The following is a 16,908-nucleotide window of genomic DNA, read 5'->3' as shown; positions in this document are numbered from 1 at the left end:
ACTGATGCATACTGTTGCAAGGACAGAAGTCAGGCTCTTAAACTATTTCAGTATTTCCACATCAAATGCAGCAAAATACATCTGACTTCCAGTGGCACTTTGTACACATATGGAATCTACCAACAAACCACACTGCAAAGACTCTATTCCTCAGTTGTTTTGTTTTTTTCATTTATTGGAACCATGACTGAGAAAGTTTTGAAGGGAAATTAAATATTTTTAGGTCCCTAAGCACACACAAAAAAGACCCTACTGTGTTTATTCCACTGGAGCCTGTGTTATTTATACATTCACTTTAAATGAAGGACTTTTATCAGATTGCTTTTACCCTACAGACAATTAGCACAAAACACCAGGAATGGACAACTTAAGGGACAAAGCAGCTCCAGCTCCCAATCCAATTACATTAGGCTACTGGAATTGTGCAGCTAAGCAAGGAGTCAGCAATCAGAGCAATCATATTCAATCAGTGAGCACAAGGGTACAGCTGCCTGTTCCATCAGGGCACAGTGCAGCATCCTGCTGGGGTGAGCAGAGCACTGAGTGAAAACAGAAGCAGCATCTCTGCACTCCTCCCCTACAGCCATCCATACTGCAGATTTGTCCTTCCCAGAGCCCAGGAGGGACCAGCCACACTGCATACTTACAGGCAGATCTGCATAGAAGTAGTGTTTTCTGTCAAACAAGGACTTCTTGTTTATGCTGCAGTTGAGAGCCAGGCCTGTCATCACTGCTGCTTCTACACATCTCCTGTTGAGAACCTAAGGAAACATGACACATGGTTTTGCTCACATACTCAGTATGTTACAAATGTGTCTCCCACACACTGCCGTATAAGGAGCATATATTCAATTTCACTTGCCTTCAGTCATCATTAGATCTCTTTCTTTGTGTGGGTAGCTCTTATTCATCATTAAAGCTGCGGCAGCTATAAATCTGCAAGGCTTTACCATGAAAATACAAGCCATTCAGTCACTTTGTCATACCACATATGGAGGTGTGCACTGCTCTGGCTCGCTACTTTTGCAAACACTCAGTGCTTTTGAATCTTTTGAGGATACAGGAGACAAATCACAGCCCACGATAACTGACTTGTAACCAGCTGTCAGCTCACACTGGGAATTTGAAACACAGGATTTGCATTAGGGGCAGCAGTGCTGTTACAGTAGAACACTTCAGAACACCTGTAACCACAGAACCACAGTGAATTTATGAGTATCACATACCATAGATGTTAATGCTCTGCTTAAGCAGGATGAAATGATGCACACTTACTTTGCTAAAACAGAACCCAAAAGACAACAATTGATCCCATGGCTACAAGTATACATGTTTCCAGCACCTAAGAAACCCATGTGATAAAGGTTTTGCAGAATGCCAACAAGGTCTTCACAAAGAAATAAAGGAGTTAAATGCAGTTTTTCACCATGGACTCATCGTTCTTAGCACTACACCCTTCCATCTCCTCAGCAGGGTCAGGATCCAGAGGATTTCACTCCAAAAACTACTGACAAATGATGTTTTTTTTCAGATGTGCCCTTATTAATTTAACAGTTCGTTTAACTAACATTAAATGGATGGAACTGAAAAGGAAAAAAGACTGAATTTGTCTTACTACAGTTCTGACATGCTCACACTTACAGCATTTTGAAACAGGAACAGAACTTTATCCATCTTGTTCTGCACTGTACAGCTGCCAAGAAGTCTATTTCCAGCAGGACCATTAAAGGAGCACATTATGTAAAAGAATGTACATGACTTCATCTGCATTGACCAGAACATAAAAGGCTTAAATAATGTTTTTTTCCATGTTTCTGACAGTATTTGCTTTTTATATTCTGCAGCCTGATTTCTGAAAACATATTAAGCAGCTGTACATTTCCCATCATCCCACATCTTCAGCCAGAAAATGAATCTCTATATTTTATTTATTTAGTTTTTAAAAATCAAAATAGTAAGAGAGGATATAGGCAACTCTTCATGTAACAAAAACTTTAAAATTGCTTATACAGAAAAGAAATTAAATATTTAAGACATTTAACAAGGGAACTTTCAGATCTTTAGTGTAGCTATATATGGCTAACTAGAACACATCATCTGTTCAGGCATATTTTACTTATTAAAAAATTTAAGAGATACATAAAGCAAATTCCAGACAAGAAAAAAGGAAGAACAATCTCCCTTTGAAATATCAATCCACAGCAAAATGCATGCAATTAGTCCTGAATCTAATCTAAAAAAAATTGATAACTACAAAATATGAATTTATTTTAGCAGCATAACTGCAGTTCATTATATAGTAGATGCTCCTGTTTTCAATAATTAATACTTCTAGACAGTATAGATGCTTTTTTTTACTGTTTAAGGAATTCTGTAACAGTTGTAGTCAAACTGTTCAATGTTTAAAATATCTTCGTATTTCTAAATATACAGGCAAATTTCCTCTCACTAAAACCTTATGGCACAATCCTGTTCAGCTTTACAAATTAGTGAGGACCTTTGCCAGTCAGTCCTGTAACAAAACTGGCCACCAGAAACCCATTAAGCCTCCATAAGGACTGGCAGACTCAAAACACCACAGCTCCAAAGCAGTGAGCCAGTATCTTGCTACAATTCCTGACAGTGCAGGGGTTGTGACTGACTGCAATCAGTGAACAAGACAAAACCCAACTCCCAAGTCACAACCACTGAAAGCTTCAAAGCACTTCACTGCTCTTCAATTTTTACTTCAAACAGGAGAGTGTGTATCTTACTCATTGCCCTAAGGGATAACTGTTTTGAGGTGAAAAAAATAATCCTCATATATACACTACTTAAACCAGAGAGATCTTTTGCTCTACTGCTGATGAAACATTTTGGTGGCTCTGGGGAAAAAGTGGCATAAAACCATGAAGTACTGATTATTTTTTATGTAGTATTACCAAGAATTCAGATGACTCTGATGTGTATGAGTCCCCAGTGTACTGGATCATGGTAGCCAAATCACTGTATATGCTCCATTACTCACTCAACTTGCCATGAACTTCCTTCACCCATCTCAGTGGTGAGAGAAGGCCTTGCAAAGCAGATCTTTCATGCTATGGCACATCAAGATGACTACCTTGCCAATCTGCTCCCTCTGCCCTGTGTGCCTTTAAAAACACAACCCAAACCCAACCAGATGACCCTCCTCTTCTTCAAAAATCAAAACTTCTCTAATACTACTTCATATCTGAAGTGACTTTTACTACCCACTGCCATCACCAAGGCTGTAAGCACAAAGCACTGCTACCTTTCCTTCAAACAAGCCTTGCTTTTCAAATAATCTGCAGTGATAAACATCAATTCAGGACGTGAAACTTCCCATACTAATGACCTAGAGTAAGCCCTCCAGCTTGTTTATGCAGTAAGCTGTTATTAAGTTGACAGCTTTGACTAGCACCAAAGATTTAAATTACTGGCTTGAACTGACAAGCTGCCTGTTGCTGTGTTAGCAAACTGCTGGCCTTGAAAGCAAGCTGTGTAGTTCCTGCAGTAGCTATGGACAAAACACAGTAGTCTATAAAGACTTCTTCAATATATTCTTCTACATGGGAAGCATCCCTCCTAGTATTTGAAAAAAATCCTACAGAGCTATTACAAAAGGAAATGTAAATTGTTTGTATTGGAAACTCGTGAAAAACCTAAACAATGGCGTCACAACACCAGCACCATTTCCCCTGTAGCTCTGGTCTCCTGCTACAGCACCATGGTAACTGAGCACTAAAGGAATGAAAGAACAGTCCAACCAAGATCTGTTTCTGCTACTTGTCTATTCTTCACATCTAGACCACAAGTGGAAAGACTCCTTTTAAGAATTTATCTTTATTTGCAATTTCAGTTTGGTCAAGACCTTGGTTTTAAATACAATATCCAATAGCTATTCAAAACTATACACAATACCTTTGATGGCACAAATTCCCACCAAAAGCAATTTTCTAACAGCTTTTTCTTTAACATCAGGTTTAGTCCTTATATTAATATATTAAAGAAAGTTGGCACCCTTTTACATAAAGATATATATTTCTATATTTAGTAAATGACCATGTTTAGATTTTAACGAGGGTAGGTATGCAGCTTCTTGTTTTGCTAATGAGTATTGTATAGGATAATTGGGGAAAAAAGAAGAAATATCTAAAAAACTCTCCTGGAAAAAGTTTATTTTTGCTACCTCTTACAAAAAGCCAATCATGTCTGCAATAACATTTGCACCCAGGAATTCTGTCTTACAGAAGAAAAGATTCCTTGTACTAAAATCTATAAAATCAAAATAATTCCTCAGAAATTTGTGAAGTTTTTGATTCTAGGTCACACATTTTAATAAAGTAGATTTAATATTCACTAGCTATCTTAAGACCTTCAGTCCTACTTACAATCATGAAAAAATCAGCATTAACCAGATTAACTACAGGACTGTTGATCTAAGAAATATTTAATTTTAGCTCCTTTTCATTGAAAATAATATCTGAAAGAAGGAAGTAGTACAATGTACTCAGCCAGCTCTCTGTAGACCAGACACTAATCTTTAGAAACCTCAACAGATATATCTAATCACATTTTCAAGTACTCCTATTTCATCTCACTCTGATTTTTATTTGCTTCTACTAATGGATATACCCAGTCTTACTATTCTAGCTGTGTTAAAAGTACCAAATTGCTGCAATATATGGTTCTTTGAAGTGCAATCATGAGTTAAACTTCAAAATAGAATACCCTAGTATGTACTTAGTCCCAGTGTAATTGAGGCTGTTCAGTCTGACACTGTAGATGAGTACTTACTGCTTTGCAGCATTCTGCCTTGGCATCCTCCCACACACAGAGCAGGGACCAACTGGAGCTATGCATGTACAGAATGGAGATACAATAATTCAAGAGCTGATCATTTCCCAAATTTATTTCAATGGGTTACAATCAGACTCCATCCCTTGAAGGATGCAGTAAAATTTAAAAAACAAGACAACTTAAGCCCTGTAATTTCTTAGGTGTTCAAAGAACACACAAACCAAAACCTGAGGTCTCAAATTTCAGGGAAAATTTTAAAAACTTCAGTTTAGTGTCCTCTGCACTTACTCCAGCATCTACTTCACAGCATGTTTGCTGCCCCAGTATGAGCATTATGTTCTTATCTCTAAGGAAAGGAGCAAGACAGAAGGGGAAGAAGCACCAGACATTTTAAATTGAGATCTTAGCATTATCAAAAGAGATTCCAGCTAAAGAGAACAAAATGGCAACTCAGAAGCTGCAACAGCAAAGGCTATGAGGGGCATTAAACATACCTAATGCACTTTGCAAATTTACCTTTCCACAGTCTGGCACCAAATCCATACATTGCTAGACAAAACATATTATTGCTAACCTTGTCTAGTGGCAAAGCTGGTTTGTGGTGATGCAGCATACAATGATTCCAGTCATATATAAAAAACTAGGCAGTTCTGCCATCAACAAGCAGCCAGCTCCCAAACATACTGCTTCAGGTGTACTCAGTAGAGTAAGAGAGCACACTTGCTCAAAGCTGAAGAGCTTTTGTCACAAGGCTTAGGATGGAGAAAGCATCTTCCAGTGTCAGTGATGACCAGAAAAATGCAGCAGCAGTAGGGAGAAATGCTGACCCCTGGGAGCAAGAAACATGGAATGTTACACCAGGTACAAAGACATTTCAATAATGACAGAATCGAAGGTTTCTCAGCCCAACAGGAGTTGCTAAAAGAAACACAGAAGGAAAAATCCATTCAGACCACCGTGCGGGCAAAGTGCTCAGTGGTCTCAATAGAATAAATTCATTTTCTGGGAAATAACCAATCCAGATCATATCTTTGATCCCATCAGCAGCATCTAAACGCAAGTAAAATTCTACCATGCAAGATCAGTTCCAAGCAGGACAACCCACAGAGAAGACAGGACAATGCAATGGTGATACAGTGGCTCATGAAACTCATAACCACAAGCTGTGCTTATGTGGTATTCCCATAAATAAGTCCAGGACCTCTCTAACATCCATGCTGTCCTTGTTGACATTAGTCTTCTGCATCTGCCACATGGCATTTTTCGACCTGTCATAAGAATGCTCCCTCTCTAATGCCAGCTGGAATTTAAGTCACTGCTAATACTATGTGATTCAGGGCACATTTCATGCAGGAAGATGCAGTGATAACATCTCACTGCTGCTGGAGGTAGGAGACATTGCCCAGTGCGATGGCTAAAACTTAAATTCCAGGCTACGATCAAATCCAAAGGCAACAAGACGTTTAAGGAGAACCATCTCAGACCCTTCTTCCTACACTGAGTTCCCAAAAAAAAAGGCTTTTAAATATGAATATCATCTGCCTTCTTCAACACAACATAGATTGTGTAGTTCCTGCAGTAGCTATGGACATAGATTGTTTAATTTTCTAAATGAAGACACTCAGAGCATTTAGGACAAAATAGTCTGTAAACCAACTCCTACCCTGTTTTTCCTTGCAGATGTTCCTTTGCTCGTAGGCTCGGTGAGAGCCAGCTCTGTGGTTTTCTGAGTTGTAACAAATTCAGACCTTTGATCCCCATTTACTGTCATTTTCTATTATTTCCAAGTCTTGGCTATCTGCCCTTTGCTCCTTGCAATTTTTGTGTTTCTGAGAGCCCACACCAAACACACACTAAACTCTCAGCCCTTTGCCCCGAATCCCTCATTCCGTTTTTCCCCAACAGCTATCTCCCAAAACATGCTTATTTGTTCTCAGCCATCTTTCCCTGCAGGCTGACCCAGATCCCTTAAGTGAGCACAATATGCAAATTAGGAGTAAACCAGAAGTGGTCTTTTACACATAGATAAAAGACTGTACTAATTTGGGAAAACAATAGGTGACATAATGCAACAAGTCTTGCAAAGAACTATTAAGAAATTATTTGAGAGAAATTGTAAGAGAGCAAACAGAAATTATCTGCTTTTAACAAACTTGTTCTGCAATAGCAGAACCAACAGAGACTAATTTCCTTTAAATAATATCCCTAGTTTGTTTTACTTAAGCAGTGACCCCAAAACTCTCTCTCCCATGACTCCCCCATCTTCTCCTTATTTCATCAAACATCCCAAAATGAGTATAAAGTGTCAGAAGTATCCGAAGAGCAGCAGCCCAAAATAAGCTAAGTGGGGAGACTAAATCAATAATTTCTTCATATGCTTGCTAATATAGTCATAACAACCCTCTACAAGAGTTTTTGGAGTAAAAACCCTCTAAAATTTTTTGGAGTAAAATCTGGCTGAACTTGGCAGTAAAACAAGCATTTCTTGAAAAATAGAAAACAATATCCTTCTGGCAAAATCTGCATATGTAACTAATAGAAATCACTTGCAGAAGTTTACATAATCCTCTCAAAATCAAATACAGTTATATTTAAGGTGGCAAGGTGACAGATAATCAGAGAGAACACAAAGAAATTAATTTTACCCCAGGAATTGATTACAGCCTAATTGCGCCAAGATAAGTTTCCAACAAAATAGAAAAACCTGACAGTTATGCAACATTACTCACCAGACAGCTAACCCTAAGATAACAAAGACCCAGTCTACAATTATCTGTCATTACTGTCAGACAATGCTTCCCTAAACACATTTTAATGAAAAACTCTTCAACGAGACAATTGTTAAGAACAAGAATGAAGTAGCAAGAGGTCAGTTTGCAAAGTTAAAATGCTAAGAAATTGGTAGAACCATGAAATTTTTGCTTAAGACAGCACTGCCAACATACACATATATACAACATACACATATATACAACATACCACCTTGGATTTCCTCAGATGGAGCCCTTGGAACCAGACTGGCTACATACTGTGAGGAAACGAAATCAAATCAAAAAATTAAGGATGCCAGAACACCTATAGTGACTGATAACAGAGGTAATAGAAATTTGCAACAACAAATCCCCTCTCAGGTCCAATTTAAAGAAATTCCCACCCACTGAGAAAAGCTACTGCAAAAAGCTTATGTGCATCTCAGCAGCAATTTCCAAATGAATTCAGAAAGGGGCACACTGATACATCGTGCAGTTGTGCTGTTCAGAAGAGTCCAAGATGGCAGAATAACTGCAGTAATAGGACTGTGTGAAAGAAAGGAAACAAGATACTGCCAACTCCTGGCTCCTCCACTCAGAAGTAGAAAAAACTCATGTAAAACAAAAGGTAAAGAGATTAAAAAGAAAATACAGAAAAGGAGGTAAGAGAAAATACACAGGCAACATCGCTGATGCACTGAAGGATCTACTGAAATAGGGGATAACAAGATGTTGTATCAACTCGATGCTATTCTAACAGGCAAGTTTGCATCAGCCACAGGGACCTGTTTAAGGATGAACAGTAAAGCCAACAAGAACAAACAGAGAGTTCAACACTTACTGAGGTGCTAAGGAGACAGCCCAACCTGAATTGTTAGCTTTGACAAAAAGATTAAAACATCCAGAATGAGGGTTAGAAATCATCACAAATATATGAGACACAGCAAAAAGTGAGAGAAAATGTTACAAGAGACATCTTCAAAGCTTGAGAGAGGAACAACAAATGTCACAAAATACTTCAATACACAAGAGCACAGAGTCTCCAGGAAAAAATACCCCAAGTATGATATAAAGTTGAGCTCAGCAGCTGCAGTAATGGAGGAAACACAACATTTCTCAGACCCCAGTGAAGGAGTTTGGTACCAGAGGTAACCCAGAGGCTGTGAATGATCCTATGGAGCACAAAGAAACAGAATGAGAACCAACCTGCACCATAACCCAGTCCTGAGTCACCTGAAGCCAGCAGCTAATCATCTTTCAAAGGCTTCTTCTGACCAGTACAACAGCTTTGGACTGATTAATGGTTTGAAATTTGGTAGGCAGGCTTTAATTCAGCATGAACTTGGACATTTAAGGGTCTATGAACCACAAAAGCATCCTCAGAGAGCAATGGTTTAAAAGCCTAATTCACTCCTCTAGTACTTTTTCTAAATTATTTGGCATTTTCTTTATAGAAGCTTTCTGGACTGCAAGCCCAGCAAGCTGGGACTGTGTGAGCAAGAGACTCCCAAGCACTGACCATACAATGCATGTTACAAACCCAAATATTATCAGGAAAGAAAGGACTGCAACAGAAAGGTACCATACATTCTATTAAAGTCCTCTTTTTTCTCCTAAGTACAATTACTACAGTTCTAGTAAAATAAGTAATTAAGAGTTTAAATGAACCTAGACATAGGCAAATGGCTTCAAACAAGCATGAACTCACTTTTTCCATCAAGCATTGCCACTAATTTATTTTTAGAGGAGAGCTCGTGGATACAAAAACCTAGCCATCATATAGTTTCAAAGAAAAGAAGATGTATGTAATGAAAGCTAAAAAAACAATCATACAAAGATCAGAAGATTGTTAATTCCCCATGAAAAGTGCACACAATTAACACTGTAGTTATCAATTAACACTGTAGTTATCAAAAGTCAAGCTAAGAAGCAGGCTTTTTTTCGAAACAAAGTAGTACAAGAAGGGAGTAAATTCACATTGCATGCCAGCAGGAATGTCAAAACAAAACTGAAATCACAAGTTGGTAAAGCAGCTGTTGCAATCATCAGATTTAACAGGCACAGGATACAAAAAAAAAAAAACTAGTTTCAAGCTGTAAAGTATAAACTCTGGTCTCAAATGCTGTTTCTGTTCCAGTATGACTAGCTGACAGACAGATCCACCAAAATCTCACAGAAACCTCTCAGAGCCTTTGAAAGCAAATGCATCAGATAAATCCTGTATACTCTGATGAATTCTAGATGTTATTTAAGTCTGGTAAACCCAAAACATCTGGGAAAACACTGGGTACCTGCCACTGCCAAGAACAGAAGGAAGCACCCTCTGTAATGCCAAACTGGGTATTAGGCCTGCCACGTGCCTGGGCAGCCCCTCAGCAGCCCAGCACTGCTGGATCCAGGTGCTCCCAGCGGCTCTGCAGCGCTGCGCTGGAACTGCCGGCTTCCGGAGAGCCCGGGCTTGGCGCTGAGGGTGCCAGAGCTCAGCGCCAGAGGGAACAAGGGCTGAGTGCTGCTCTAGCACTGCTCTCTTCCTTGAGAAGGAGTGATCTGCTTGCCCCAAGTGTTTCTGAAAAGTCTCTTGTAAAAATAAAAAGATAAAATAGATGCTGTTCACACTAAGAGGAGAATGAAATTCAAATGCATGAGAAGATATTAAAAAAAAAAATCAAAATATTTAGGACTGTAGGGCTAATATTAATTCAAATCTTATTAATTTAAACTTTGGATATGTAAATCCTAGATTATTTCCTTATATACTTACCTACAAAGGATTGCCTACAATAGGATCATGGTTTCACTTCAGTCATGCCAGAGACAAACCCAAAATGTGTGACAAAGACTAAGCACTGACAAAAAGGTTTCAGCCTTTAGCTGCTAGATCTACTATCTGATTTCTGTGGCTGAGCTATAATTAACTTTTAGTCAGACACCTCCATCACAAAAATAGATAATCGTGGATTCTTTTTCTGTGAGCCCAGTTTTAGCTTTAAAAACCTTTCTAAAACCTCTCAGAATTTTCAGATCCTAAACCAGATTGGGAGGGCAACCACCTCTATGGATCCTCAGAAGAATTTTATCCAGTTTGCAGGTGTAATGCACTATCTGCTACCATGTATAGAATGGGTCTTCTAAAGATACCAAGCCAAGAGCATTGCCATGTCCATTCCCAAGGTAAAAAACCCAGGCTTTGGCAAATTTCATGAAATGAAATGAAATTAAATGTATGGCGTCAAATGTAGTCCCAAATTGTCAGTGGACAAGGAATTGGCCGTGTGGTGGCACTAAAAGAGCTGTGGTCATCAGTTCAATGTCCAAGTGGGGACCAGTGAGTGACAAGTGGTGTTATGTGGTCTCAGTGGGACCAGAGCTGTTCAATGTCTTTGTCAGCGACAGGGACAGGGGGATCAGGTGCATTCTCAGCAAGTTCACAGATGACAACAAGCTGTGTGGTGTGGCCAACAAGCTGCAGGGCAGGGATGCCATCCAGAGAGATCTGTGCAAACCTCATGAAGTTCAACACAGTCAAGTACAAAATCCTGCACCTGTATCAGGCAATCCGAAGCACCAACATAGGCTGGGCAGAGAATGGACTGACAGCAGCCCCAGGGACTTTCCCAGGTTGAGGAAATGCTCAGCATGAGCCAGCAAAGCACACCTGTAGTCCAGAAAGCAAACCATGCTCTGGGCTGCATCCAAAGCAGTGTGGGCAGCAGGGCAAGGAGAGAATTCTGCCCCTCTACTCACTGTTGTGAGTTCCCACCTGGAGTGCTGCATCCTGCTCTGGGATCCCCAACAGAATAGGTACATGCACCTACTGGAGAGGGTCTCAGGAGGGCCATGGAGATGACCAGAGGGCTGGAACACCCCTCCTATGATGACAGGCTGAGAGAGTTGGGGCTGTTCAGCATTGAGAAAACTCCAGAGAGACCTTACAGCACTTTCAAGTACCTAGAAAGGGCCTACAAGAGAGCCAGAAGGACATTTTACAAAGGCTTGTGATCACAGGACATGGTTTTAAATTGACACAGGGCAGGTTTAGGTTAGATGTTACAAAGAAATCCCTTACTGTGGTGTTGAGGCACAGGCACAGGCTGCCCAGAGAAGCTGTGGCTGCCCCATCTCTGGAAGTATTCAAGGCCAGGCTGGATGGAGCTCTGAGCAGCCTGGTCTAATGGAAAGGGTCCCTGCCCATGGCAGGGGGTTGGAACCAGGTGACCTCTAAGGTCCCTGGCACTCAAACCCATGATTCTATAATTCTATAATAATTATTTTTCTGTTTCATGCCAAATAGGAGGGCACCTCCATAGCTCCTCATGCCTGTAGCTGTCTCTCAGAGGCACTTTATGAGAACAACACAGTGAAATGGCCATGCCACTTCCACTGTGATGACCCTCCCAAGGCCTAGCTGCAGCAGAAGGATAAAATAAGCTGTACGAACCTTACAGGAAGCAAATATAAAAAGGAAAGCAGGAGGAGGGCTAAACACATTCTTGTAGTCTCACATCTCCTGTGTAGAGCACAGCAAAAGCTCATACCAACACTTACTGTGACCCAGAAATGCACAGCAACCTGTAAAGCTCCCTTCAGCACCATCACTTCTGGTCCCACTGTGAAGAAGCAAATGCTAGGACAGCTCTCAGTCACAGCCATCTCATTGTCACACAGTAAATTTAAATCCTTGTGACACTGAAAACTGTCCCTATAGTTCTCAGGTTAAAACAACAGTCACTCCATTCTAAACTCAGGTCAACTACTGTATATAAAAACTTTGTTTTTTTTTTTTAATTTTTCAACAAAATGCAGTCCAAATGAAAGGCCAAATATCTACGTTCTAAGTAGTCTTATTAGTCAATAACCTAACATTTATTAAAATGGCTTTTGTTGGTTTGTTTTTATTCTACAAATACTCTGAATTTTCAAAAATGACCTTCCATCTGTCAAAGTTTACCAAAATTCAATTCTGCTGCAGATCCTATTGCCATGTACAAATTTACACAGAGAAAACAAGCCCATTTGATTCCAGAGCAAATGCTGGACTCAGCAGCAGCAGGTACAATGGGAAAATGGAGCTATGACTCCTGACTAGATTTTGCACCACATTCTAACGTGCAGGAACATGTATTTTGTAACATCCACTTTCAACTCTGTTTTCACCAGTACTACAGTAAGAAAAAAATCTTTCTTCTCTTTGTATAGATAAAAGCAGCTAGTAGAACCTAACATAGCATCACTACTTTAAAATTAACCTAACCTCTCTGGATTTTTTCTTCTCAGGTGCAGCTATTTTCCCTACCAAAGCCCACATGTACTGGGGTCTTCTTACAATGGTCGTATCAAGCCTCATTTTAAAGCCTCATTAATAAAGAAAAAAGACACACACACACACATTGAACCCTTAATAAACAGTAGCATAGAGAAAAATTAACCTCCTCATAAATATTAATTTTTGTTCACTCAAGAACAGCTTTTCTACTTGACTGAAGATAAGCATTAGACAATCTAAGAGAATTTCTGTGCATTAACAGAAGGTTAAATAAAAAGGTCCAAAACCAGAATCTTTTGGATTTTCTGACTAACCTAGCCCTGCCCCCAATGAAAGGAACTAATTTTCTGTCTTTAAGTCTAGCTAGACTCTTCTAAAACCAAATTATTGCATAAGATTCCCATTATCTCCATATAGTCAGATCTGAAACTCAGCTCTGAATTGCCACTGCAACCAGAGGAAAGTCCCAATTTTATCAGCATCTAAACTTCACTTCCTTAATTTTCAATACCTTTGCAAATGCAGAAATAAAAATAAAATAATAACAACATAATTTCTCCTTTTAAGGATCGTGACATATATCAAGACCCTAGAAATCCAGCCACAAATTAGTTCTCAATTTTAGGTTATCTGAGGCTGTTTTATGGTGATGAAAAATTTCAACTAGATTTAAAAATACATTTCTATAACTGGAATTCAAATCTGCACTTTAATGAATATAGTCAGTGAAATGTTTCTACTTTATATAATTAGACCCCATCTTAGTCTCTGCAGAGCTGTTGTATGTGGCAATGCTAAGTCTATTAAATATTTATTTTCACTGTATTGTAAGAGCTTATGTTATAATTTTTTAACTTTTATTTTTAAATTAAACTTGTTAGATACTCAGAGAATTCCACAGCAGTACTGTCATAGCCATCACAGTTATAATTAAGCTGTGAATTCAAACACTTATTAAGTTTTCACTAATAAACCTTATTGCTATGTGCTAGCTAGTTATTCTGACCTATTAATCCCTAATGTCTCACATACATTACTTTTTTTTTTTAAATAATTACTTTGCTCTGGAAATAGGAATGGTGGACACTTTCCTAAATTGGAAACTTTCTACTCAGGAAGCAAAGTAGCTCCTCAGTGAGACATTCCAAATGGCAAATGACAGCTACATAAACAAACATATGGCAAAACAACATCAAATGGCCACTCAGAAATCTAAGATGTTCTTCTCTCACTGGGCTTTAGGCATCTCTCATATTTAAGGAATTTCCTGTGTGGCATACTAAGCAAACACACCCACTCTGGCCTCAAAGAAATACCACAACCCATTCACTATGCTGAAGAGACACTCCTGATTTTTCTCCTTTGAGGGGATATAAAGTGTCTGAGGCAATAACTAGGGAGTGAGGAAATTGAAAAGAAACAATTCTAGGCATCTCATGTTATGAAACAAACAGAAATCAGAACAGTAAGGAAAAGTAGCCATATATATGACTTTAGTCAAATCCTGGAAAGAATAAAATACTAGAAGCAAACACAAAGTTGTCTGACATTAATCCTGACATAAATGAAATTGCAGCTTAACTTACTGGTAAAGTTCCTGGTAAAGAGGCATCAAAGAAAGACACCAAGGAGTTGGGAGGTGCTGCAAACTGGACTTGGGAACCAGAGAAGAGTTTTGAGTTGGAACTGATCTGTGCGTGAATTTCCAGACCCACAACTGGTACCCACGGAGCAAGGCTGAAAAGGAAAGAGGAGAAGGGAGAAACAATTTAAACACAGATGACGTAACCGTGGAAACTTAGAAACAGAAAAAAATTAAACTGTAATTGTAAAAAAATTGTAAACAATGTTTCAAATACATCTACACTGTAATAGGAAAAGCTGTGCTGTGATACTGGAGAACAGAGGCTATGGGGAATATATGGCAGCGTTCATTATATGCAAAAAAGAGTATCATAAAAAATGTAATGGTTTAAAACTTTTAACTTTTCCTTACGTGAGAAATCTCAGAGAAATTAATGAGGCACACTTGCATGCTGGATGAACTCTAATTTGGTGCCTTGTGAAAATCCCCAAATCATCATAAATATGAATTACTTCTCAGGTAGTTTGATAAATCTCCAACAGACAGGTGGCATAATAAATTATGTATTCTCTGTCAGATAGACACTTGCATGCTGGGAAAGGTGGCTCTCCAGAGCAGCGTTAGTAGAATATTAGCATAAACATTAGTAATCTGGTAATAGAGAAATCATCATTTCAACTAGAGAGCTACTGTTCTCTGAATGTATTCTGCAGAATAAAGCTTCTCCATATCATCTAAAAAGTAATTGCAATTCTCACATCCATAACCTTTATATGGACAAGAGAAAAAGGTCACCTTTACAGTATGAATTGCTTGACAGTTTCTGTAAGTAATTATCTGGCCTTGTACAAATGAAGTGGCACAAATAATATTTCACTGATGAAATCACATTTCTGTGGTAGAACACTTCAGCAGTATGAGTACCCAGATAGCTACAGGAGACAAGCAAGCTATGGAAAAACATCAAACAAATATATCAAGTACAGTGTTACTTCCAGAGGTGAACATTCTACATTGCCAAGATTTTAGTTCTCCATCTGCCCTCCACCAGCTGAGGACATCCCTACAAACTAGCGATGCAGACGCCACTTCTATTGATGCTTTAGGAAGAAGAATATTACCATGAAAGATTAAGGTTCAGATGTTTAAAGGAGCTAATACATTTTCTTTCATTGAAATAGTATTATCCTTCAGTATTTTCAGCTGATCATACAAATGCTTCGAGGTTTGAGAAATAATATGGGCTTTCTTTTATATTTTGGAGGCAAATTTATTCCATTGTTTCCTGTATTCTTCAGAAATGCCTTTCTGTTATATCATGACATTAAAAATTACACCAGGTTTTGCCTAATCAGTGTGTTGGCATGCACTCAGAGATAAAGGTACGCGCACCAGTCAGTTCTTCAATCCTACTAACAGCACTGGTGAGGCACCTGCAGCTTCTTGCCGCGTTTGTTCACGGATTATGCTTATCTGTGTCTAAAGAATCAGCAGCACACTGTCTGCACAACTTTCTGGAAGCGATCAGCTGTGCACACCCCCGTGGGACACCAGAGAACTTGTTCAGCCCGTGACTTTCAGCTGCAGCAGAAACAAAGCGCTCTGCTTCAGGCACACCGCCCGTATCTCACAGTACTCCTCTGGAAGGAAAAGCCTCTTTTGGGCTGGCATAACCCTGGAAACGCGCTCAGGAAAGCCGGAGCAGCGCTCGCCGTGGTTTCCCGGCACACGGAGCGCTCGGGCAGCCCGAGCTGCGGCTCTCATGGCAGCCCGGCGTGCCGGAGGGTCACGGCCCCGCCCGCGGCAATTCCCGACCGGCCGCGCTTCGGGGAACGCAGGACAAACGTGCGCTGCACCAATGCCTCACACCGCTCACACGCCCGGATTTACACCGCTGTCGCCGCCGCTGCCAAGCCCGGAGCCCCGGACCGGGCTCTAGGGCGCAACCAGCTCCACCGGCCCTTCTCCTCGCGCCGTCCCGGCAGCGTACCCGCTCTTCCCCGCCGGCACCGCCCCGCCTCTCGCGTTACAGGCGACAGCCCTCTGCCCGCGGGGGAAAGGGCCGGGCCCGGGCCCCGGCTGCCCCGCGCCGCGCTGCCGCGCCCGGCGCCAGAGCCCGCCGCAACCCCGCGCCGCCACGGCCACCAGGGCCGCCATTGCCCCGCCAGCGGCTGCCCGGCGCCCGCAGCGCCCCCTGGGAAACGCAGTCCGAGATGGCTGCGCGGAGCGCGGGCTGTGCGGGCGGACTACAACTCCCGTCAGGCCGCTGGCCTGGCGCCGCCCCGCCCCGCCGGCGGGAGCTGGGCCCGCGCGTCCGTCGCTTATCCCGGGAGTGCTGGAGGGAGCGGTGGCGTCGCTGCTTGGCCTCTGTTTAAAACGCGTTAGGGGGTTCAGATCCTTAAAGTGCTTTGAATGTGGCTTTCTTCTGGGCTCACGCTTTTACAAAGCCCGCTGCCGCTTTGTCGGCGGCCGTGTGCAGGCCGTGGGCATCAAACGCTGCAGTGCCACGT

The 16,908-nt window shown here is 40.8% G+C and overlaps 1 protein-coding gene across 2 annotated transcripts in view; it reads right to left on the bottom strand.

The window, feature by feature from the left end:
- GATB (glutamyl-tRNA amidotransferase subunit B) overlaps nucleotides 1-16,570 on the bottom strand; it is a 41,892-nt gene extending 25,322 nt beyond the window's left edge. The window contains exons 1-3 of one of the 2 annotated variants that reach the window (XM_058803836.1): nucleotides 16,389-16,570; nucleotides 14,400-14,550; nucleotides 648-761 (exon numbers count right to left, since the gene is read on the bottom strand). In XM_058803836.1, coding sequence (XP_058659819.1) covers nucleotides 648-761; nucleotides 14,400-14,550; nucleotides 16,389-16,555 — 432 coding nt within the window. In that variant the 5' untranslated portion in view covers nucleotides 16,556-16,570. The remainder of the gene's footprint in view (nucleotides 1-647; nucleotides 762-14,399; nucleotides 14,551-16,388) is intronic. The other variant, XM_058803837.1, reaches the window with a different exon arrangement.
- Between the last annotated feature and the right edge of the window lie 338 nt (nucleotides 16,571-16,908).

Source organism: Ammospiza caudacuta, chromosome 4 (assembly GCF_027887145.1).
Source record: "Ammospiza caudacuta isolate bAmmCau1 chromosome 4, bAmmCau1.pri, whole genome shotgun sequence".
NCBI lineage: Eukaryota > Metazoa > Chordata > Aves > Passeriformes > Passerellidae > Ammospiza > Ammospiza caudacuta.
Note: the sequence above shows the minus strand (reverse complement) of the source record. Positions and strands in the feature narration are given on the sequence as shown.